General features: G+C 41.0%; 1 protein-coding gene across 1 annotated transcript; it reads right to left on the minus strand.

Annotated features, from left to right (window-relative positions):
* Positions 1–142: 142 nt before the first annotated feature.
* LOC120477355 (uncharacterized) lies at positions 143–19954 on the minus strand. The gene is made up of 12 exons (XM_089127349.1): positions 19884–19954; positions 17302–17365; positions 8486–17193; positions 7617–7681; positions 6711–6826; positions 5304–6505; positions 4832–4896; positions 2840–3015; positions 2606–2718; positions 2460–2524; positions 2183–2361; positions 143–1134 (listed from the first exon to the last, which is right to left on the minus strand). Exons 1-12 carry the CDS (start codon positions 19890–19892, stop codon positions 1043–1045), a joined length of 10854 nt encoding a protein of 3617 aa, XP_088983475.1. The 5' UTR covers positions 19893–19954; the 3' UTR covers positions 143–1042.
* Between the last annotated feature and the right edge of the window lie 2881 nt (positions 19955–22835).

Consider the following 22835-nt stretch of genomic DNA (forward strand, 5'->3'; position numbering starts at 1 on the left):
GTGTGTGTGTGTGAATGGTGACATTTCTGGGTGTCAACTGATAATGTTTTGTAATCATTTCCATATCACATGCTTTATGATTCGTAGATATAACTGGACGGGCGATACATGAAAATGTGATCACTGAGAGAAGAAATAATAATACAATGACTCTTTTTATTATTGTTGTTGTTTTTTATGGCCATTCTAATACTGGTCACCAGAGTTTATTTCGCAAGTGATAAATATAACTTCATAGCCTACATAATAACTGTTATTACCACATCCAGTGTGAACAATACAGCAATACAATTCACAGAAAACACCTTTAGCATTGCATTTACATCAGAAATATAGATTATTTTTCTTAATTTAAATAAATAATTTAGAAAATACTTGTATCATACAGATAATTTGTGTATAAAACATGAAGAGTTGAAGAGTTTGGTTATGTACAGGTTTATGTTATGTAATATTCTTCTTATTAATAATCTTCTTATCCATGTGTTTTCCCTCAGCCATCTCTGAGTCATATCCTGCAAATTTTTAACATTCTTCCATGCTGTTTTACAGGTTTCATAATCTTTGAAATACTTCATCCTTTTTCTTACCAAACCCTGTCTCGTTTCGGGCTCTTCAAAGTCAGCCAGCGTTTCCACGACTAGAGTATGTGCGTGCATGAGATAAAGATGTGAGTGTGAGACGCCTTTTGAAGATATGAATCATTTTTAAGTGAACCTTTTCCATCTGTCAGGACATAGTAGTGTTTATCTTCTTTTTCAGTTTTAATATGTGGAGTATTTTCATCTATATGGAGTAGTTCTGGTCAAATGAAATAGTCCATGGAAGATTTTGACTGACCAGTGTTGTGAATTTAAGTATCTATCAAATAAAACTGACTGTACATAAACGCACAACGTTCTTCCGACCCTAATCTATAAAACACAGGAATATACAGAACAGAATAAGATTATAGCACGCTCATTATTAGGTTTGAGTCCTTCGCTTGAGCAGACGCTGAAGGCTTCATTCAGACCCGTCTCTCGTGGATGTGTAGTTATGGTCAATCAAACCTCGAGAGCAGAAGCGCCGCCGCCACCAGGAGTACGGCGGTCAACACACTGATCCTGCTGCTCACTTCAGCGGATGAAAACACTGCGTCCAGGAGAAAAAACACACAAGTTATCATTCACTGAACAGTAGAAACATCAGGTCCATTCTCTCTCTGCATACAGTCCGCATTCCTTCAGATAGAAAGTCCTTTTCTTCTGCTCGTTTTAATTGGGAACACAATGTGGCCAAAAGTGTTGTCCGGGGGGATATCTGTTTTTAATGGCCCTAGTTGGATTAACATCACAATACTAAACCTAAACCTACCCAGCTCCACCCCCTAATCCCTAAACCCACCCCTAATCCTACCCAGCTCCACCCCCTAATCGCTAAACACACCTCTAAACCTACCCAGCTCCACCCCCTGATCCCTAAACCCACCCCTAATCCTACCCAGCTCCACCCCCTAATCGCTAAACACACCTCTAAACCTACCCAGCTCCACCCCCTAATCGCTAAACACACCTCTAAACCTACCCAGCTCCACCCCCTAATCGCTAAACACACCTCTAAACCTACCCAGCTCCACCCCCTAATCCCTAAACCCACCCCTAATCCTATCCAGCTCCACCCCCTGATCCCTAAACCCACCCCTAATCCTACCCAGCTCCACCCCCTAATCGCTAAACACACCTCTAAACCTACCCAGCTCCACCCCCTAATCGCTAAACACACCTCTAAACCTACCCAGCTCCACCCCCTAATCCCTAAACCCACCCCTAATCCTATCCAGCTCCACCCCCTGATCCCTAAACCCACCCCTAATCCTACCCAGCTCCACCCCCTAATCGCTAAACACACCTCTAAACCTACCCAGCTCCACCCCCTGATCCCTAAACCTACCCAACTCCACTATAGAGTTGAAATGTAATTTAAAAAATGTAATTAAAAAGTTAAAAGTGAAAGTTGGAAGTTGGGTTAAAATTTTAAATTTCATTTTTGACCCAACATTTGGGTTTGTCCATATTTGACCCAAATTTGGGTTGAAACAACCCAGTATTTTTTAGAATGTACACTATCCTGCATTGATATGAGTGAAGTTATCAAAGAATAAATACTCATCTGAGCAAAAAGATTTGAGTGCAACACTTACCTGTGCCGTTTATCACAATTTCAGATGTGAAGATCTGGAAGGCTATGGAGTTGTTTCTGGCGGCTTTAACTATAGTGTTCACTATCTGGGTGCTGTTGGGTAGAGCGCCGTTCGCTCCAAATGCGAGATCCATGGAGTTTCGGATCGTGGGTACACTCCTTGTTTTTACACTGGCATTACTGGAGGGAGTTTTAAATTAAAATTCATTCAATAAAACTGAATGCAATATGTCAAACGTTGTATTCAAGAACACACAAGCAAACACACACATGCATACCTGAAGGTTGTTAATGTTAAGATGCTGAATGATGAAGGGTAATCGACAAAGAAAAAAGGTTCAAGCTGCAACAAAAAGGAGAGTTGTTTAGACTAAATTGGCATAAACTTGTTTGCTGAAATAACCCAAAAACGCATCACACCTACCCCCAATTTTATCATCGTAGCCCTGTCCTTAAATTCAGTTGAACTTATATTTGAAAGAGCAGCCACAAAGGTGCCGTTAGTCACGATGGTCACTGGAATTATCTGCAGTGATTCTGAAAAAAGATTTGAAAAGGCATCAATGTTGCACAGAGTTTTCTAGGCAAGTCAACATGGTACATTTCCAAGCAATTGGGCATATCAGATGAGTAGATGGAGCGTGATGACTAGACTTACTGATGACAGTAACAGTGGTGGGGTCGATGGGGAGGTTGAAGCTCGGAGCTGTAGCTGCTTCTTTCAGCGTCTCCACAATGGAAGTGGCGGAGGGAATGGGTTCGGTTGACTTTTCACTAAACACTAAATCAACATCTGCCTGGACATTTGTCTCAGCTCGGGTTTTGGCAACGGCTCTGAAATGAAAAACAAGAGATTATAATAACTGTGTCCAGATATACTGTGCAACTAACCATAAATGCAACTAACTACCCAACCATAAATGCTTAGGAAAGCAAAATAAACTTAATTCAAAAAGGAGAAATTGTAGTTTTACGCTCGCAGCGGCAAAGTCACTCGTTACAATGCAAGTACAGATGGAATACATCACATTAAATGCAAGTTGTTTTGGACGCACCGATATGAAGTTTTTGGCTAATGCCAATTAAAGGCCTGTCACACCTCCTGCTTCCGGAACGTGGAATGGGTTAACATAATTAACATAATTTGTATTAATATCTTTCACGTCTACTGCGGTCAGATTGGCTGTGGTCACTCTTAATAACACCACTCACACGGCTCTGCACTCGTAATGACAAATCTAGAATGTTAAGAGGCTAAAAGCAGGTTTAGAACATGCCCCATTGAAGTCAACAGGGTGCGAATTATAAAAAGAGGATAACACGGTGTTGGCAACACCGATTTTTGTCGTATTTACTGACAGCACTCCAAATGTCCCAAAAAAATGAGCTCATTGTTAAAATTGGCCGGAGTTCTCCTTTAAGATGTCAGTTTAACTTACATTCTAAATCATTACATCTTAAAGACATCTACTAAACGTCTATTTGACATCTGACAGGAAACGTCTTATAGACGTAAACACACACTCTCTCTGTGATGTACGTGTGCTATCCCCATGCAGTCTGCGACATTGAAGCAACATGAGCCCCTTTCACACAGCGCGTTGAACCCAGGAAATTGCCAGAACACCTCCTGTGTGAGCGCAAACACAACCTGGGATTGATGCCAGGTTGGGGACATAGTAGCAAGAGTGTTCAGTTGTTGCGTGAACAAAAGCCGTAATCAATGCCGTGTCGTAAGGATGGCGCTTAAGCCGGGATCGTTCGCCAGTCTGAAATGGTACGTAATGCGCTAGTTTATGATTGAATCAGAAAAAAAAATGCCCAGACGTGGTTTCTCGAGGGAGAAATCGCAGCTCATTAGCAAACTATCGACGCTGCTGAGACATGTCACATGTCTTTGCTGGTTGTCTGTGAACACACTATCTGACTTCCGAAAATCACTGACGGTGTGAATGAACCAAAGTCAAACGAAATTGGGTCAAATCCCGGGTCACTTTATCCGTGTATTTTTCGGAATCTCTGTGTGAAAGAGTCAACTCCGCAAAAACACGATAAAAGAGAGAGACGCCCAGCAACAAGTGCCTCCACTCCACAAAGCAGACAACACAAGCATTTACAAATGCTACACAATTTGAAAAGGATTCGTTTTTTTAGTTTTATACAAGTTATATTTTACTTTTAAGATGGCAATATTTCCAATTTTTGTTGTTGTTTACAAAAATAACTATTTTCTAAATTTTTTGGAAACTTGCTTTTTACATTAAAACTTAACGACTTTTATATAAGACGTTTTTATTTCATTGTATACTTTGTTTAATTAAACTGTTTGAAATTTTAAATAATTCCGCATTAAAAGCTATCTGTGTGCTTCCTTATTTTAGATTCACAAAGATAGGATTATGCACTCTTTCATTAGAAAAAAATAACCGTGAACATATTTACAGTATAAGCCTTGCCAGTGACATATAAGTGAGAATATATATATATATATATATATATATATATATATATCAGCCACATTTTCTTATCGGGACGATAACGATAACATAAACATATTTTATCCAATATCATTATGGTGGCCGTCTGGCCGATATCGTGCATCCCAATCAAATTTAATAAAGAAATAATTCAAGTAATGAGGCAAACTTACCTGAAACCAATCACGATGGTCCTGATGAAAAGTTCCCCATACTTCTTTTTATAGACCTCATCGAACTGTAAAAACAGTGAGTCAGTTTTAGGAACGTTGTAAAAAATTCTATGAAAATAAAACAATTACTCTCTTTTTTAAGTGTACCACATAATTGAACAAGTGTGATAATAAAGATGTATATTTGAAACCAAGTTTAGACTTTCCTTTAGAATTGTACTACTATTAAAAAAGAGAAAAAATAAGCATTTCAAATCATGAAACATTTTAAAATACTTCATATTTTTATCTTTGCAAATGCTACCACCACACATACACATACACACATAGACACACACACACACACACACACACACACACACACACACACACACATATATATATATATATATGTTGTTCTGCAGTTCCCTCAACCCTACAGAAGATAAGCAGTTTTGGAGAATAGATGGATGTTCTGCCATTTGAAACTTACCGCACTCTCAACTTGTGTGGCTAGGGTCTTAAATTCTGGACTTTGTGGGTTTTCAAGTTGTGGAGTAAATATCACAATAATGACAATCTGAATGGCTACTGATGGCAGAGGACGTTGTGCCAATGTGGTGGTGGTGGTGGTGGTGGGCGTTGTTGTTGTTGTTGTTGTTGTTTTTTTGGTGGTGGTGGTGGTGGTGGGCGTTGTTGTTGTTGTTGTTTTTGTGGTGGTTGGTTTGGTTGTAGTTGTAGTAGGACTGGTTGTAGTTGTAGTTGTAGTGGGACTGGTTGTAGTTGTAGTGGGACTGGTTGTAGTTGTAGTGGGACTGGTTGTAGTTGTAGTGGGACTGGTTGTAGTTGTAGTTGTAGTGGGACTGGTTGTAGTTGTAGTGGGACTGGTTGTAGTTGTAGTGGGACTGGTTGTAGTTGTAGTGGGACTAGTTGTAGTTGTAGTGGGACTGGTTGTAGTTGTAGTTGTAGTAGGACTGGTTGTAGTTGTAGTGGGACTGGTTGTAGTTGTAGTTGTAGTGGGACTGGTTGTAGTTGTAGTGGGACTGGTTGTAGTTGTAGTTGTAGTGGGACTGGTTGTAGTTGTAGTGGGACTGGTTGTAGTTGTAGTGGGACTAGTTGTAGTTGTAGTGGGACTGGTTGTAGTTGTAGTTGTAGTGGGACTGGTTGTAGTTGTAGTTGTAGTAGGACTGGTTGTAGTTGTAGTAGGACTGGCTGTAGTTGTAGTTGTAGTGGGACTGGTTGTAGTTGTAGTGGGACTGGTTGTAGTTGTAGTTGTAGTGGGACTGGTTGTAGTTGTAGTTGTAGTGGGACTGGTTGTAGTTGTAGTGGGACTGGTTGTAGTTGTAGTAGGACTGGTTGTAGTTGTAGTTGTAGTGGGACTGGTTGTAGTTGTAGTGGGACTGGTTGTAGTTGTAGTGGGACTGGTTGTAGTTGTAGTAGGACTGGTTGTAGTTGTAGTGGGACTGGTTGTAGTTGTAGTAGGACTGGTTGTAGTTGTAGTTGTAGTGGGACTGGTTGTAGTTGTAGTGGGACTGGTTGTAGTTGTAGTAGGACTGGTTGTAGTTGTAGTTGTAGTAGGACTGGTTGTAGTTGTAGTTGTAGTGGGACTGGTTGTAGTTGTAGTAGGACTGGTTGTAGTTGTAGTTGTAGTGGGACTGGTTGTAGTGGCTTTGGTAGTTGTGTTGAGTGGATTTACTGTTGTGTGTTTGGATAATTTGAAGAACAAAGTTATATAAAAATAACAGTTGAGAAAACTATTAATCTTCAGCAAAATCCCCAATAAATAGTGTATAGAAAGCAATTACAAAAAACTATAGTTTAATAACAATAAAGAGGAAAATAAAGCCTTCCAACCCATTTTGAATGGCATTGCATTGATGATATTGCTTGTTTAACTTACCGTCAACACTGGTGATGTTAAGAGTGCTGTTTCCGTTTACAATGGCATTGGTTATATCGGCTTCAGTGGGTACGGTTCTAAATGTTACGTCCATATCAGTGATGATTGATCCAGAACTACAGAAGGGACGGGGAAGAGAAAGAGTTATTGTCATTGTTTTAAATGTAAGACTCCGTGCACAAACTCTTGTAGGCATTTGGTGAAGTGTTCATGCAGGCATCATTGTTATCTTGTGGTTTTATACAAGTCTTAAGTAAAAAAAAAAACATTTGACAGTTGCTAATATCTTTTGCCTTGGTGTACCAGTAGAATTTTAGATTTAAAAATTCCTTTAGCAAGTTTTGGAATAATATTGACATGTTTGATGGTACTACAGCCCACACTGAGATCTCATGATCATTCAATCTGTCTGGGATTACATGAACAGACACAAGCAACTAGCCTAAGACTAAACCGACATCCGAAGAAATGTGAAAGCCTTTCCAAGATGCTGGAACAACCTGCCAGCGAATTACTGCACTGTTTAAAAGTTAATGTCTATTCAGCAAATCAAGTCAGTGGTTGGTGTGACCACACTTTGCCTTCAAAACAACTCTTTCCGATGAGTTTTTAAGGTTGGAGAAGTTGCCATTGTATGAATTTATGGGTTTAGCCTCAGTCTTCCATGTATTCCCAGATTGACTGGATAATGGGATCAGATCTTTGTGTGATGCACGTCTTCTGTTGTAAGACTTCTTGTTCATATAAAAATATCACTGAACTATTACAACTGTTATAATAGGAATGTCTGGAAATCTAAAATTGTTATTTCTAACTTGTCCACTAAAGCAAAATATTTATTTATATTTAGACTCTTTTTAAAAACAACAAAAAATATGTTTTACAAAAATAGAAAGAAATACCCACCGGAACGAAATGACTTTCAATTTAACGAAGGAGCTACCGAATGCATTTCCAAAGATTGGCGTAAGCTGTGGAAAACAGATTCACAATGTCAGGTTCAACATTTAGTTTGAAATTTTAGACACAGTTAAAAATGAAGTCTCTCTAAACCCCTCATTTCTGCAAGCCTTCTCTGCATTGATTGGTCGGATGGCCCAGTCTGCTGTGATTGGTCAGATGGCCTAGTCTGCTGTGATTGGTCAGATCGTTAACTTCACTTCAGCAACATAAATTCATCAACTAACCATTCAGAAACGTCTTGTTGCATTCTACATGTTGTCACTTCTCTTCTCTCCATCATTGTCCGACTCCAGTTTAAATATTAAGGGCTGAATAGTGTCTGACATTTTAGTGAGTGTCTGCATGAGGTAATCGGAGCTGCTAACTCTTGAAGCTCCGCCCTCTGTGTCGAGAGCAGGAGCTCATTTGCATTTAAGGGGACACATGCGAAACAAAATACTACCTACTGCCTTCATCTTTGTGTTTGTGTGCATCTACCTAACTTTAAACCTTTTTTTGTTTGTTTTTGCTGATCCATAAAATTATTCCATCCGTGACTCAAAAAACGTGATATGATATGCACTGTAAGTTTTGTAATTTTTTAATTTCCAGATTTTACTTTTACTACTTAACGAATCACACCACTATTAAGTAGTGAAAGTAAAATCTGGACTAGAAATTATTAAAATAACAGCAAATTGATATACATCTGGACACTAAAAAATATAGGATAGTTTACACTAATATTAATATCAGGGTTTAAAATAAAGTGCTTAATATATGAAAAGTTTGCAGTGCAAATCTGTGCCTTAAACATTGATCATACAACTTACTTCTTTCACGACTTTGTCTTCTCTGTTTTTAAATTCATCTGATAATGGATTTGACAGTTCTTGCACAAAATCTTCATTGCTGGAAAACCTAACTAGAATTGTAGAGGTTAAAGGAGTTGTGACCGTTGTTTCAGCTGTAGAAGTAGGTTGTGCTGTCGTTACAGTTACAGGGGAAGAAGTCGTAGCTGCAGTGTCTCTAGTTGTAGTGTCAGTTGATGTTTGAGTTGGCTGAACTGTTGTAGTTTCAGTAGTTGCAGTGTCAGTTGATGTTTGAGTTGGCTGAGGTGTTGTAGTTATGGTAGTTGTAGTGTCAGTTGATGTTTGAGTTGGCTGAGCTGTTGTAGTTACGGTAGTTGTAGTGTCAGTTGATGTTTGAGTTGGCTGAGGTGTTGTAGTTACAGTAGTTGTAGTGTCAGTTGATGTTTGAGTTGGCTGAGCTGTTGTAGTTACAGTAGTTGTAGTGTCAGTTGATGTTTGAGTTGGCTGAGCTGTTGTAGTTACAGTAGTTGTAGTGTCAGTTGATGTTTGAGTTGGCTGAGCTGTTGTAGTTACAGTAGTTGTAGTGTCAGTTGATGTTTGAGTTGGCTGAGCTGTTGTAGTTACGGTAGTTGTAGTGTCAATTGATGTTTGAGTTGGCTGAGCTGTTGTAGTTACGGTAGTTGTAGTGTCAGTTGATGTTGGAGTTGGCTGAGCTGTTGTACTTTCAGTAGTTGCAGTGTCAGTTGATGTTTGTGTTGTCTGAGCTGTTGTAGTTTCAGTAGTTGCAGTGTCAGTTGATGTTTGAGTTGGCTGAGCTGTTGTAGTTACAGTAGTTGTAGTGTCAGTTGATGTTTGAGTTGGCTGAGCTGTTGTAGTTTCAGTAGATGCAGTGTCAGTTGATGTTTGAGTTGGCTGAGCTGTTGTAGTTTCAGTAGTTGCAGTGTCAGTTGATGTTTGTGTTGTCTGAGCTGTTGTAGTTTCAGTAGTTGCAGTGTCAGTTGATGTTTGAGTTGGCTGAGCTGTTGTAGTTACAGTAGTTGTAGTGTCAGTTGATGTTTGAGTTGGCTGAGCTGTTGTAGTTTCAGTAGTTGCAGTGTCAGTTGATGTTTGAGTTGTTTGAGCTGTTGTAGTTACGGTAGTTGTAGTTTCAGTTGATGTTGGAGTTGTCTGAGCTGTTGTAGTTACAGTAGTTGCAGTGTCAGTTGATTTTTGAGTTGGCTGAGCTGTTGTAGTTACGGTAGTTGTAGTTTCAGTTGATGTTGGAGTTGTCTGAGCTGTTGTAGTTGCAGTGTCAGTTGATGTTTCAGTTGACTGAGCTGTTGTACTTTCAGTAGTTGCAGTGTCAGTTGATGTTTGAGTTGTTTGAGCTGTTGTAGTTACGGTAGTTGTAGTTTCAGTTGATGTTGGAGTTGGCTGAGCTGTTGTAGTTTCAGTAGTTGCAGTGTCAGTTGATGTTCCAGTTGGCTGAGCTGTTGTAGTTTCAGTAGTTGCAGTGTTAGTTGATGTTGGAGTTGTCTGAGCTGTTGTAGTTTCAGTAGTTGCAGTGTCAGTTGATGTTTGAATTGGCTGAGCTGTTGTAGTTTCAGTAGTTGTAGTGTCAGTTGATGTTTGAGTTGGCTGAGCTGTTGTAGTTACGGTAGTTGTAGTGTTAGTTGATGTTGGAGTTGGCTGAGCTGTTGTAGTTTCAGTAGTTGCAGTATCAGTAGTTGCAGTGTCAGTTGATGTTTGAGTTGTTTGAGCTGTTGTAGTTACAGTAGTTGTAGTTTCAGTTGATGTTGGAGTTGTCTGAGCTGTTGTAGTTGCAGTGTCAGTTGATGTTTCAGTTGACTGAGCTGTTGTACTTTCAGTAGTTGCAGTGTCAGTTGATGTTTGAGTTGTTTGAGCTGTTGTAGTTACGGTAGTTGTAGTTTCAGTTGATGTTGGAGTTGGCTGAGCTGTTGTAGTTTCAGTAGTTGCAGTGTCAGTAGTTGCAGTGTCAGTTGATGTTCCAGTTGGCTGAGCTGTTGTAGTTTCAGTAGTTGCAGTGTTAGTTGATGTTGGAGTTGTCTGAGCTGTTGTAGTTTCAGTAGTTGCCGTGTCAGTTGATGATTGTGTTGTCTGAGCTGTTGTAGTTTCAGTAGTTGCCGTGTCAGTTGATGTTTCAGTTGGCTGAGCTGTTGTAGTTACAGTAGTTGCAGTGTCAGTTGATGTTTCAGTTGTCTGAACTGTTGTAGTTTCAGTAGTTGCAGTGTCAGTTGATGTTTGAGTTGTCTGAGCTGTTGTAGTTTCAGTAGTTGCCGTGTCAGTTGATGATTGTGTTGTCTGAGCTGTTGTAGTTTCAGTAGTTGCCGTGTCAGTTGATGTTTCAGTTGGCTGAGCTGTTGTAGTTACAGTAGTTGCAGTGTCAGTTGATGTTTCAGTTGTCTGAACTGTTGTAGTTTCAGTAGTTGCAGTGTCAGTTGATGTTTCAGTTGGCTGAGCTGTTGTAGTTACAGTAGTTGCAGTGTCAGTTGATGTTTCAGTTGTCTGAGCTGTTGTAGTTTCAGTAGTTGCTGTGTCAGTTGATGTTTGAGTTGACTGAGCTGTTGTAGTTTCAGTAGTTGCAGTGTCAGTTGATGTTTCAGTTGGCTGAGCTGTTGTAGTTACAGTAGTTGCAGTGTCAGTTGATGTTTCAGTTGTCTGAACTGTTGTAGTTTCAGTAGTTGCAGTGTCAGTTGATGTTTCAGTTGGCTGAGCTGTTGTAGTTCCAGTAGTTGCAGTGTCAGTTGATGTTTCAGTTGTCTGAACTGTTGTAGTTTCAGTAGTTGCTGTGTCAGTTGATGTTTCAGTTGGCTGAGCTGTTGTAGTTACAGTAGTTGCAGTGTCAGTTGATGTTTCAGTTGTCTGAGCTGTTGTAGTTTCAGTAGTTGCTGTGTCAGTTGATGTTTCAGTTGTCTGAGCTGTTGTAGTTACAGTAGTTGCAGTGTCAGTTGATGTTTCAGTTGTCTGAACTGCTGTAGTTTCAGTAGTTGCTGTGTCAGTTGATGTTTCAGTTGGCTGAGCTGTTGTAGTTACAGTAGTTGCAGTGTCAGTTGATGTTTCAGTTGTCTGAGCTGTTGTAGTTTCAGTAGTTGCAGTGTCAGTTGATGTTTCAGTTGGCTGAGCTGTTGTAGTTACAGTAGTTGCAGTGTCAGTTGATGTTTCAGTTGTCTGAACTGTTGTAGTTTCAGTAGTTGCAGTGTCAGTTGATGTTTCAGTTGTCTGAACTGTTGTAGTTTCAGTAGTTGCAGTGTCAGTTGATGTTTCAGTTGTCTGAGCTGTTGTAGTTCCAGTAGTTGCAGTGTCAGTTGATGTTCCAGTTGGCTGAGCTGTTGTAGTTTCAGTAGTTGCTGTGTCAGTTGATGTTTGAGTCGACTGAGCTGTTGTAGTTTCAGTAGTTGCAGTGTCAGTTGATGTTTCAGTTGTCTGAACTGTTGTAGTTTCAGTAGTTGCAGTGTCAGTTGATGTTTCAGTTGTCTGAACTGTTGTAGTTTCAGTAGTTGCAGTGTCAGTTGATGTTTCAGTTGTCTGAGCTGTTGTAGTTCCAGTAGTTGCAGTGTCAGTTGATGTTCCAGTTGTCTGAACTGTTGTAGTTTCAGTAGTTGCAGTGTCAGTTGATGTTTCAGTTGTCTGAGCTGTTGTAGTTCCAGTAGTTGCAGTGTCAGTTGATGTTTCAGTTGGCTGAGCTGTTGTAGTTTCAGTAGTTGGAGTGTCAGTTGATGTTTCAGTTGGCTGAGCTGTTGTAGTTTCAGTAGTTGCAGAATCTGTTGATGTTTGAGTTGGCTGAGCTGTTGTAGTTTCAGTAGTTGTAGTGTCAGTTGATGTTTCAGTAGACTGAGCGGTTGTAGTTTCAGTAGTTGGAGTGTCAGTTGATGTTTGAGTTGGCTGAGCTGTTGTAGTTTCAGTAGTTGCAGTGTCAGTTGATGTTTCAGTTGGCTGAGCTGTTGTAGTTTCAGTAGTTGGAGTGTCAGTTGATGTTTCACTTGGCTGAGCTGTTGTAGTTTCAGTAGTTGCAGAATCTGTTGATGTTTGAGTTGGCTGAGCGGTTGTAGTTTCAGTAGTTGCAGTGTCAGTTGATGTTCCAGTTGTCTGAGCTGTTGTAGTTTCAGTAGTTGCAGAATCTGTTGATGTTTGAGTTGGCTGAGCTGTTGTAGTTTCAGTAGTTGTAGTGTCAGTTGATGTTTCAGTAGACTGAGCTGTTGTAGTTTCAGTAGTTGCAGTGTCAGTTGATGTTTCAGTTGGCTGAACTGTTGTAGTTTCAGTAGTTGCAGAATCTGTTGATGTTTGAGTTGGCTGAGCTGTTGTAGTTTCAGTAGTTGTAGTGTCAGTTGATGTTTCAGTAGACTGAGCTGTTGTAGTTTCAGTAGTTGGAGTGTCAGTTGATGTTTGAGTTGGCTGAGCTGTTGTAGTTTCAGTAGTTGCAGTGTCAGTTGATGTTTGAGTTGGCTGAGCTGTTGTAGTTTCAGTAGTTGGAGTGTCAGTTGATGTTTGAGTTGGCTGAGCTGTTGTAGTTTCAGTAGTTGCAGTGTCAGTTGATGTTTCAGTTGGCTGAGCTGTTGTAGTTTCAGTAGTTGCAGTGTCAGTTGATGTTTCAGTTGGCTGAGCTGTTGTAGTTTCAGTAGTTGCAGTGTCAGTTGATGTTTCAGTTGGCTGAGCTGTTGTAGTTTCAGTAGTTGTAGTGTCAGTTGATGTTTCAGTAGACTGAGCGGTTGTAGTTTCAGTAGTTGCAGTGTCAGTTGATGTTCCAGTTGTCTGAGCTGTTGTAGTTTCAGTAGTTGCAGAATCTGTTGATGTTTGAGTTGGCTGAGCTGTTGTAGTTTCAGTAGTTGTAGTGTCAGTTGATGTTTCAGTAGACTGAGCTGTTGTAGTTTCAGTAGTTGGAGTGTCAGTTGATGTTTCAGTTGGCTGAACTGTTGTAGTTTCAGTAGTTGCAGAATCTGTTGATGTTTGAGTTGGCTGAGCTGTTGTAGTTTCAGTAGTTGTAGTGTCAGTTGATGTTTCAGTAGACTGGGCTGTTGTAGTTTCAGTAGTTGGAGTGTCAGTTGATGTTTGAGTTGGCTGAGCTGTTGTAGTTTCAGTAGTTGCAGTGTCAGTTGATGTTTCAGTTGGCTGAGCTGTTGTAGTTTCAGTAGTTGCAGTGTCAGTTGATGTTTCAGTTGGCTGAGCTGTTGTAGTTTCAGTAGTTGCAGTGTCAGTTGATGTTTGAGTCGACTGAGCTGTTGTAGTTTCAGTAGTTGCTGTGTCAGTTGATGTTTCAGTTGTCTGAGCTGTTGTAGTTTCAGTAGTTGCAGTGTCAGTTGATGTTTCAGTTGTCTGAACTGTTGTAGTTTCAGTAGTTGCAGTGTCAGTTGATGTTTCAGTTGTCTGAGCTGTTGTAGTTCCAGTAGTTGCAGTGTCAGTTGATGTTCCAGTTGTCTGAACTGTTGTAGTTTCAGTAGTTGCAGTGTCAGTTGATGTTTCAGTTGGCTGAGCTGTTGTAGTTACAGTAGTTACAGTGTCAGTTGATGTTTCAGTTGTCTGAACTGTTGTAGTTTCAGTAGTTGCAGTGTCAGTTGATGTTTGAGTTGGCTGAGCTGTTGTAGTTTCAGTAGTTGTAGTGTCAGTTGATGTTTCAGTTGTCTGAACTGTTGTAGTTTCAGTAGGTGTAGTGTCAGTTGATGTTTCAGTAGACTGAGCTGTTGTAGTTTCAGTAGTTGCAGAATATGTTGATGTTTGAGTTGGCTGAGCTGTTGTAGTTTCAGTAGTTGCAGTGTCAGTTGATGTTTCAGTAGACTGAGCTGTTGTAGTTTCAGTAGGTGTAGTGTCAGTTGATGTTTCAGTTGGCTGAACTGTTGTAGTTTCAGTAGTTGCAGAATCTGTTGATGTTTGAGTTGGCTGAGCTGTTGTAGTTTCAGTAGTTGTAGTGTCAGTTGATGTTTCAGTAGACTGAGCTGTTGTAGTTTCAGTAGGTGTAGTGTCAGTTGATGTTTCAGTAGACTGAGCTGTTGTAGTTTCAGTAGTTGGAGTGTCAGTTGATGTTTCAGTTGGCTGAGCTGTTGTAGTTTCAGTAGTTGGAGTGTCAGTTGATGTTTCAGTAGACTGAGCTGTTGTAGTTTCAGTAGGTGTAGTGTCAGTTGATGTTTCAGTAGACTGAGCTGTTGTAGTTTCAGTAGTTGGAGTGTCAGTTGATGTTTCAGTTGGCTGAGCTGTTGTAGTTTCAGTAGTTGGAGTGTCAGTTGATGTTTCAGTTGGCTGAGCTGTTGTAGTTTCAGTAGTTGCAGTGTCAGTTGATGTTTGAGTTGGCTGAGCTGTTGTAGTTTCAGTAGTTGGAGTGTCACTTGATGTTTCAGTTGTCTGAACTGTTGTAGTTTCAGTAGTTGCAGTGTCAGTTGATGTTTCAGTTGTCTGAGCTGTCGTAGTTTCAGTAGTTGCAGTGTCAGTTGATGTTTCAGTTGGCTGAGCTGTTGTAGTTTCAGTAGTTGCAGTGTCAGTTGATGTTTCAGTTGTCTGAGCTGTCGTAGTTTCAGTAGTTGCAGTGTCAGTTGATGTTTCAGTTGTCTGAGCTGTCGTAGTTTCAGTAGTTGCAGTGTCAGTTGATGTTTCAGTTGGCTGAGCTGTCGTAGTTTCAGTAGTTGCAGTGTCAGTTGATGTTTCAGTTGGCTGAACTGTTGTAGTTTCAGTAGTTGCAGTGTCAGTTGATGTTTCAGTTGTCTGAACTGTTGTAGTTTCAGTAGTTGCAGTGTCAGTTGATGTTTCAGTTGTCTGAGCTGTCGTAGTTTCAGTAGTTGCAGTGTCAGTTGATGTTTCAGTTGGCTGAACTGTTGTAGTTTCAGTAGTTGCAGTGTCAGTTGATGTTTCAGTTGTCTGAACTGTTGTAGTTTCAGTAGTTGCAGTGTCAGTTGATGTTTCAGTTGGCTGAGCTGTCGTAGTTTCAGTAGTTGCAGTGTCAGTTGATGTTTCAGTTGTCTGAGCTGTTGTAGTTTCAGTAGTTGCAGTGTCAGTTGATGTTTCAGTTGGCTGAGCTGTTGTAGTTTCAGTAGTTGCAGTGTCAGTTGATGTTTCAGTTGGCTGAGCTGTTGTAGTTTCAGTAGTTGCAGTGTCAGTTGATGTTTCAGTTGGCTGAGCTGTTGTAGTTTCAGTAGTTGCAGTGTCAGTTGATGTTTCAGTTGGCTGAGCTGTTGTAGTTTCAGTAGTTGCAGTGTCAGTTGATGTTTCAGTTGGCTGAGCTGTTGTAGTTTCAGTAGTTGCAGTGTCAGTTGATGTTTCAGTTGTCTGAACTGTTGTAGTTTCAGTAGTTGCAGTGTCAGTTGATGTTTGAGTTGGCTGAGCTGTTGTAGTTACAGTAGTTGCAGTGTCAGTTGATGTTTCAGTTGTCTGAGCTGTTGTAGTTTCAGTAGTTGCTGTGTCAGTTGATGTTTGAGTCGACTGAGCTGTTGTAGTTTCAGTAGTTGCAGTGTCAGTTGATGTTTCAGTTGGCTGAGGTGTTGTAGTTACAGTAGTTGCAGTGTCAGTTGATGTTTCAGTTGTCTGAGCTGTTGTAGTTTCAGTAGTTGCAATGTCAGTTGATGTTTCAGTCGTCTGAGCTGTTGTAGTTTCAGTAGTTGCAGTGTCAGTTGATGTTTCAGTTGTCTGAGCTGTTGTAGTTTCAGTAGTTGCAGTGTCAGTTGATGTTTGAGTCGACTGAGCTGTTGTAGTTTCAGTAGTTGCAGTGTCAGTTGATGTTTCAGTTGTCTGAGCTGTTGTAGTTTCAGTAGTTGCAATGTCAGTTGATGTTTCAGTCGTCTGAGCTGTTGTAGTTTCAGTAGTTGCAGTGTCAGTTGATGTTTCAGTTGTCTGAACTGTTGTAGTTTCAGTAGTTGCAGTGTCAGTTGATGTTTCAGTTGTCTGAGCTGTTGTAGTTTCAGTAGTTGCAGTGTCAGTTGATGTTTCAGTTGTCTGAGCTGTTGTAGTTTCAGTAGTTGCAGTGTCAGTTGATGTTTCAGTTGTCTGAACTGTTGTAGTTTCAGTAGTTGCAGTGTCAGTTGATGTTTCAGTTGGTTGAGCTGTTGTAGTTACAGTAGTTGCAGTGTCAGTTGATGTTTCAGTTGTCTGAGCTGTTGTAGTTTCAGTAGTTGCAGTGTCAGTTGATGTTTCAGTTGTCTGAGCTGTTGTAGTTTCAGTAGTTGCAGTGTCAGTTGATGTTTCAGTTGTCTGAGCTGTTGTAGTTTCAGTAGTTGCAGTGTCAGTTGATGTTTCAGTTGTCTGAACTGTTGTAGTTTCAGTAGTTGCAGTGTCAGTTGATGTTTGAGTCGACTGAGCTGTTGTAGTTTCAGTAGTTGCAGTGTCAGTTGATGTTTGAGTCGACTGAGCTGTTGTAGTTTCAGTAGTTGCAGTGTCAGTTGATGTTTCAGTTGGTTGAGCTGTTGTAGTTACAGTAGTTGCAGTGTCAGTTGATGTTTGAGTTGGCTGAGGTGTTGTAGTTACAGTAGTTGCAGTGTCAGTTGATGTTACAGTTGGCTGGGCTGTTGTAGTTCCAGTAGTTGCAGTGTCAGTTGATGTTTCAGTTGGCTGAGCTGTTGTAGTTTCAGTATTTGCAGTATCAGTTGATGTTTGAGTCGACTGAGCTGTTGTAGTTCCAGTATTTGCAGTGTCAGTTGATGTTTGAGTTGGCTGAGCTGTTGTAGTTCCAGTATTTGCAGTGTCAGTTGATGTTTGAGTTGGCTGAGCTGTTGTACTTTCAGTAGTTGATGTTTGAGCCGTGGCATTACAATATACTGTTGTCGAAAAAACAAAGTAGCAGTCATTATGGAGCCACTGTCACACTTTTACAAGTAATAAGAGAAATAGGCCTAAAGAAATTTCATGATGAGTAACTTACGGACCTAAACTTAACACTGTAATGAGCAGTGCTTTTCTAGTCATCATGGTGGTTGTCGAATAGCTGACCTATAAACATATAATACATAAGATCAGAACATACATGAGGAAATGCATTTCCTTACATGATCAAATTTGACATGTAAAACTAGCAAAAAAAAAAAAAAGAAAGGAAAAAAAACACACAAAAACGTATGAATACAAACAGCTTCTTTCCAGAACAGGAACCTGTGATGACTACTTTTTTGTCTGAACATCAAAAATATTTGTCATGATGAAAGTAGTTATCATAAATAAATAACAAGAAACAAGGGAATAACTGCAGTTCCATTTAGTAGTTTGAAGCCAGTAAGATTTTAAATGTTTTTGACAGAAGCCTATTCTGCTTACCAAGGCTGCAGTTTGGGGCAGTGTCACAATATCACCACAGGATGACAGTATCACAATATCACCACAGGGTGGCAGCCATAGGTTTAAGTCCAGGTGTGCAGTAAACCGTGAGCGATTTTTGGAGCACTGGAAATCTGATTGTTTTTTTTGCCGAATGTCATAATAATTGCTTTTGTGTGTCACTTGATAAGAGGCAGTCTCCGTTATGAACAAATGTGCTGTGAAGAGGCTTAACAGTGAATGAGAGGGCACACTTTTAACAGTTGTACTAGCCTTTTCTTCCCTATGTGCCGAAATCTTAATGAAGCCTCTTCTTGAACAAGAAAATCTGTTACATAATTGTTTAAAAGCCTGATGTATTTATGCTTATTGCCTGTTACTGTAACTAAAGGGAAATTGTGCGTTCGTTTAGTAATAATTCCACATTTCATTAATATTTTCTTTTTTGATTATAAAAAGTGCTGCTGAATTTTGAATTTGTCAAATATATTCAGAATATTGAATGTTGAATATCACGGTTTACTCCAGAGCAGATATATATATATATATATATATATATATATATATATATATATATGAAGAGTTCAGATGCAAAAGCCTCTAAGTGCCATTTGAAATTTTCTTCTAGAATGATCATTTTTATCAAGCTTATATAGTTAAGTTCAGTAATTTCACTTAAATGGCAATGAAGATTACCTATTAATTGTCATTTAAGTGAAATTACTGAACTTAAATACACAAGCTTGATAAAAATGGCAATTCTAGAACAAAATTTCAAATGGCACTTAGAGGCTTTTGCATCTGAACTCTTCATACATATAAACTAGTTAATTTACAGAAGTTAATAAAAGAAATGAAGCATCACTGAACTTATGCTGAACGAAGGCTATTTTCCTCTAGAAACATACTTTGTTGCATTATTCTCCAGTTATTTCTGTAAAGCTACTTTAAAACAATCTCTATTGTAAAAAGTGCTGTATAAATAAAGATGACTTTACTTGAATATATCAAATTGAAATGTACTTTCCTATATGAAACTACTAAATTTAATTGAACATAGCGAAAATAATGATGGTTTATTATTGGTTAATTTATACATTGAAACAGTTTGAGTGTAACCTAACAGTAAAGAATATTGATTTGGCACCTTCAACAAAGGTTTGGACCGGGGAAATGTAAAGAATTGAGAAAGAATAATTATTGGATCTGTGCATTGGGTCTTTGATAGCATTTATAAACTGCTGTCACTTTGTGTCATCATTCATGTTAATTAAAGAACAAAACACAAATAAAAACATCAAAAATGGATTACTTAATATTACATTTATATCGTGAAGTCCATGCAGTGTTAAAAATTTGTCCCTAACAGAAAACATAAAGCACTGTTTATTTAATTTGTTTCTTTGTTCCGTTATATACGCTTGCAATTTGTTTATTATTTTCTATGCCGATTATTCCACTACAAAATCATCTAATCTTTTGCTAATTATTCATTCTTTTCAAATAGAGCTTTTCAAGTAATCTGCTGAAATTGTTTTCAAATCGCAATATATATAGCAGAAAAACTAAATATTGCAATGTCAGTTTTTCCAATATTGTGCAGCCTCACTTTATATATATATATATATATATATGAAGAGTTCAGATGCAAAAGCCTCTAAATGCCATTTGAAATTTTCTTCTAAAATGACCATTTTATCAAGCTTGTATATTTAAGTTCAGCAATTTCACTTAAATGACAATTAATAGGTAATCTTCATTGCCATTTAAGTGAAATTACTGAACTTAAATATACAAGCTTGATAAAAATGATCATTTTAGAAGAAAATTTCAAATGGCATTTAGAGGCTTTCGCATCTGAACTCTTCATGAAGAGTTCAGATGCAAAAGCCTCTAAATGCCATTTGAAATTTTCTTCTTTAATGATGATTTTTGTCAAACTTGTATATTTAACTCCAGTAATTTCACTTAAATAACAAGTAATAGCTAATTATCTTTGCCATTAAGTGAAATCACTGAACTTAAATATACAAGTTTGACAAAAATCATCATTAAAGAAGAAAATGTCAAATGGCATTTAGAGGCTTTTGCATCTGAACTCTTCATATATATATATATATATATATATATACAGTAAATATTGGCTATACGGCTAATTATGAGTATAAATATGCATATCTTAATAAGTCAAACTCACCCAAAGCATTGCTTATCTGAATGTAATATCCGACACACAGGTGAAGCTGTGCGACCCCTGATAAACCTGTGTCAAGTCTCATGCTCTCCTCAAAGCTGTTGTTTTTATTAGCTCCGAGTCACATGACACAAACCCACATACTTGTCTCTCTGATTGGTTTTGTTCATTATAGCATTCCATCTTTAGCCAAACTGGATATGTCTACTTCTGCAACAATGCATTCCTCCCTAAGCATGCGGTTTGACGAAATCTCCCATGGAAAGTTCAGTGAGAAGGTGTGTCTCGCTTAAGAGTTTGATGCAGGTACTTACCTCAAAGTATTTAACTATAAAACATCATTCTGTAGGCTGCCTTATCACTTTTAAAGGTATATTACGTGTGTTGATCATGTGTTGCACACTTGTTTAATTTAAGTGATCATATAATGTGAGTCGAACACATTGGACCTCATTGGCTTTTATTGTGTGGATGAATACACATTGATGGAGAACATGCACTATATGAGGGTGAGTAGATGATGGCAGAAATCAAATTTTAGGCTAATTATCCGTCATTAGCGCGGAATGAAAGGTAGACGGATTTCAGAAGAATGGCCTTCTATAAGAAGTGAGGAGCATTTATGGGTACAAGTCGGGAACCGGCCTACCTACATATTTCAAGGGTGCTGAGTCCAAAAAAAAATGGTACCCAGGCAAAATTTTGAGTTTGTTACCTTGTAAATTGCATATCAAAATGGCCTCCATCTTGCTCAGTCGTTGGACCGTTATCCCCTAGTTTTTTTTTGTAAGTAGGCAATCAAGATGAGGAAATGAATTTTCTAGATCCATAGCAAAGATATATTGGAGGCTCACTGCCTTTATGTATACATATGTGTGCAAAATACCAACTTTTAAGGTGAAATTAAGCATTATTTGTGTAATTTTTTAAGGCCGACATACATATTCAATCACTCTTAAATGTTCCCAGTTTATATATGATATGTGACGCCTCGCAGACGCATCGCGGACACATCGCAGACGCCTCGCAGACACCTCGCAGACGCATCGCAGACGCCTCGCAGATACCTCGCAGACACATCGCAGACGCATCGCAGACGCATTGCAGACGCTCACAGACTCTCACTGACGGATTGCAGACGCATCGCAGACGCTCACAGACTGATCGCAGACGCATCGACGCCTCGTAGACGCATCGCAGACGCTCACAGACGGATCGTACACACATCGCAGACGCATCGCAGACGCTCACAGACGGATCGTACACACATCGCAGACGCATCGCAGACTCTCACTGACGGATCGCAGACGCATCGACGCCTCGTAGACGCATCGCAGACGCTCACAGACGGATCGTACACACATCGCAGACGCATCGCAGACTGATCGCAGACGCCTCGCAGACGCATCGCAGACTCTCACTGACGGATCGCAGACGCATCAACGCCTCGTACACGCATTGCAGACGCATCGCAGACTGATCGTACACGCATCGCAGACGCATCGTGGACGTATCGCGGACGCATCGCAGACCCATGTTTACTCGTCCTTTGGAAACCTCCTCAAGCCCTCAGATTAAGCCAGGATTAAGCCACATTTAAATAGACACCTCGCAGACGCACACAGACGGATCGCAGACGCCTCACAGGCGCATTGCAGACTCTTCGCAGATGCCTCTCAGACACTCGCAGAAGGATCGCAGATGCATCACAGACAGATGGCAGACAGATCGCAGATGCCTCGCGGACACTCGCAGACAGATCGCAGATGCCTCGCGGACACTCGCAGGCGTATCGCAGATGCCTCGCGGACACTCGCAGACAGATCGCAGATGCCTCGCGGACACTCGCAGGCGTATCGCAGACGCCTCGCAGACGCTCGCAGACAGATCGCAGATGCCTCGCGGACACTCGCAGGCGTATCGCAGATGCCTCGCGGACACTCGCAGACAGATCGCAGATGCCTCGCGGACACTCGCAGGCGTATCGCAGACGCCTCGCAGACGCTCGCAGACAGATCGCAGATGCCTCGCGGACACTCGCAGGCCTATCGCAGACGGTCGCAGACAGATCGCAGACGCCTCGCAGACACTCGCAGGCCTATCGCAGACGCCTCGCAGACAGATCGCAGATGCCTCGCGGACACTCGCAGGCCTATCGCAGACGCCTCGCGGACACTCGCAGGCCTATCGCAGACGCCTCGCAGACAGATCGCAGATGCCTCGCGGACACTCGCAGGCGTATCGCAGACGCCTCGCAGACGCTCGCAGACAGATCGCAGATGCCTCGCGGACACTCGCAGGCGTATCGCAGACGCTCGCAGACAGATCGCAGATGCCTCGCGGACACTCGCAGGCCTATCGCAGACGCCTCGCAGACAGATCGCAGATGCCTCGCGGACACTCGCAGGCCTATCGCAGACGCCTCGCAGACAGATCGCAGATGCCTCGCGGACACTCGCAGGCCTATCGCAGACGCCTCGCAGACAGATCGCAGATGCCTCGCGGACACTCGCAGGCGTATCGCAGACGCCTCGCAGACGCTCGCAGACAGATCGCAGATGCCTCGCGGACACTCGCAGGCCTATCGCAGACAGATCGCAGATGCCTCGCGGACACTCGCAGGCCTATCGCAGACGCCTCGCAGACAGATCGCAGATGCCTCGCGGACACTCGCAGGCGTATCGCAGACGCCTCGCAGACGCTCGCAGACAGATCGCAGATGCCTCGCGGACACTCGCAGGCGTATCGCAGACGCCTCGCAGACAGATCGCAGATGCCTCGCGGACACTCGCAGGCCTATCGCAGACGGTCGCAGACAGATCGCAGACGCCTCGCAGACACTCGCAGGCCTATCGCAGACGCCTCGCAGACAGATCGCAGATGCCTCGCGGACACTCGCAGGCCTATCGCAGACGCCTCGCGGACACTCGCAGGCCTATCGCAGACGCCTCGCAG

Source organism: Pimephales promelas, chromosome 1, assembly GCF_988280905.1.
Source record: "Pimephales promelas chromosome 1, fPimPro1.hap1.1, whole genome shotgun sequence".
In the NCBI taxonomy this organism is placed as follows: Eukaryota; Metazoa; Chordata; class Actinopteri; order Cypriniformes; family Leuciscidae; genus Pimephales; species Pimephales promelas.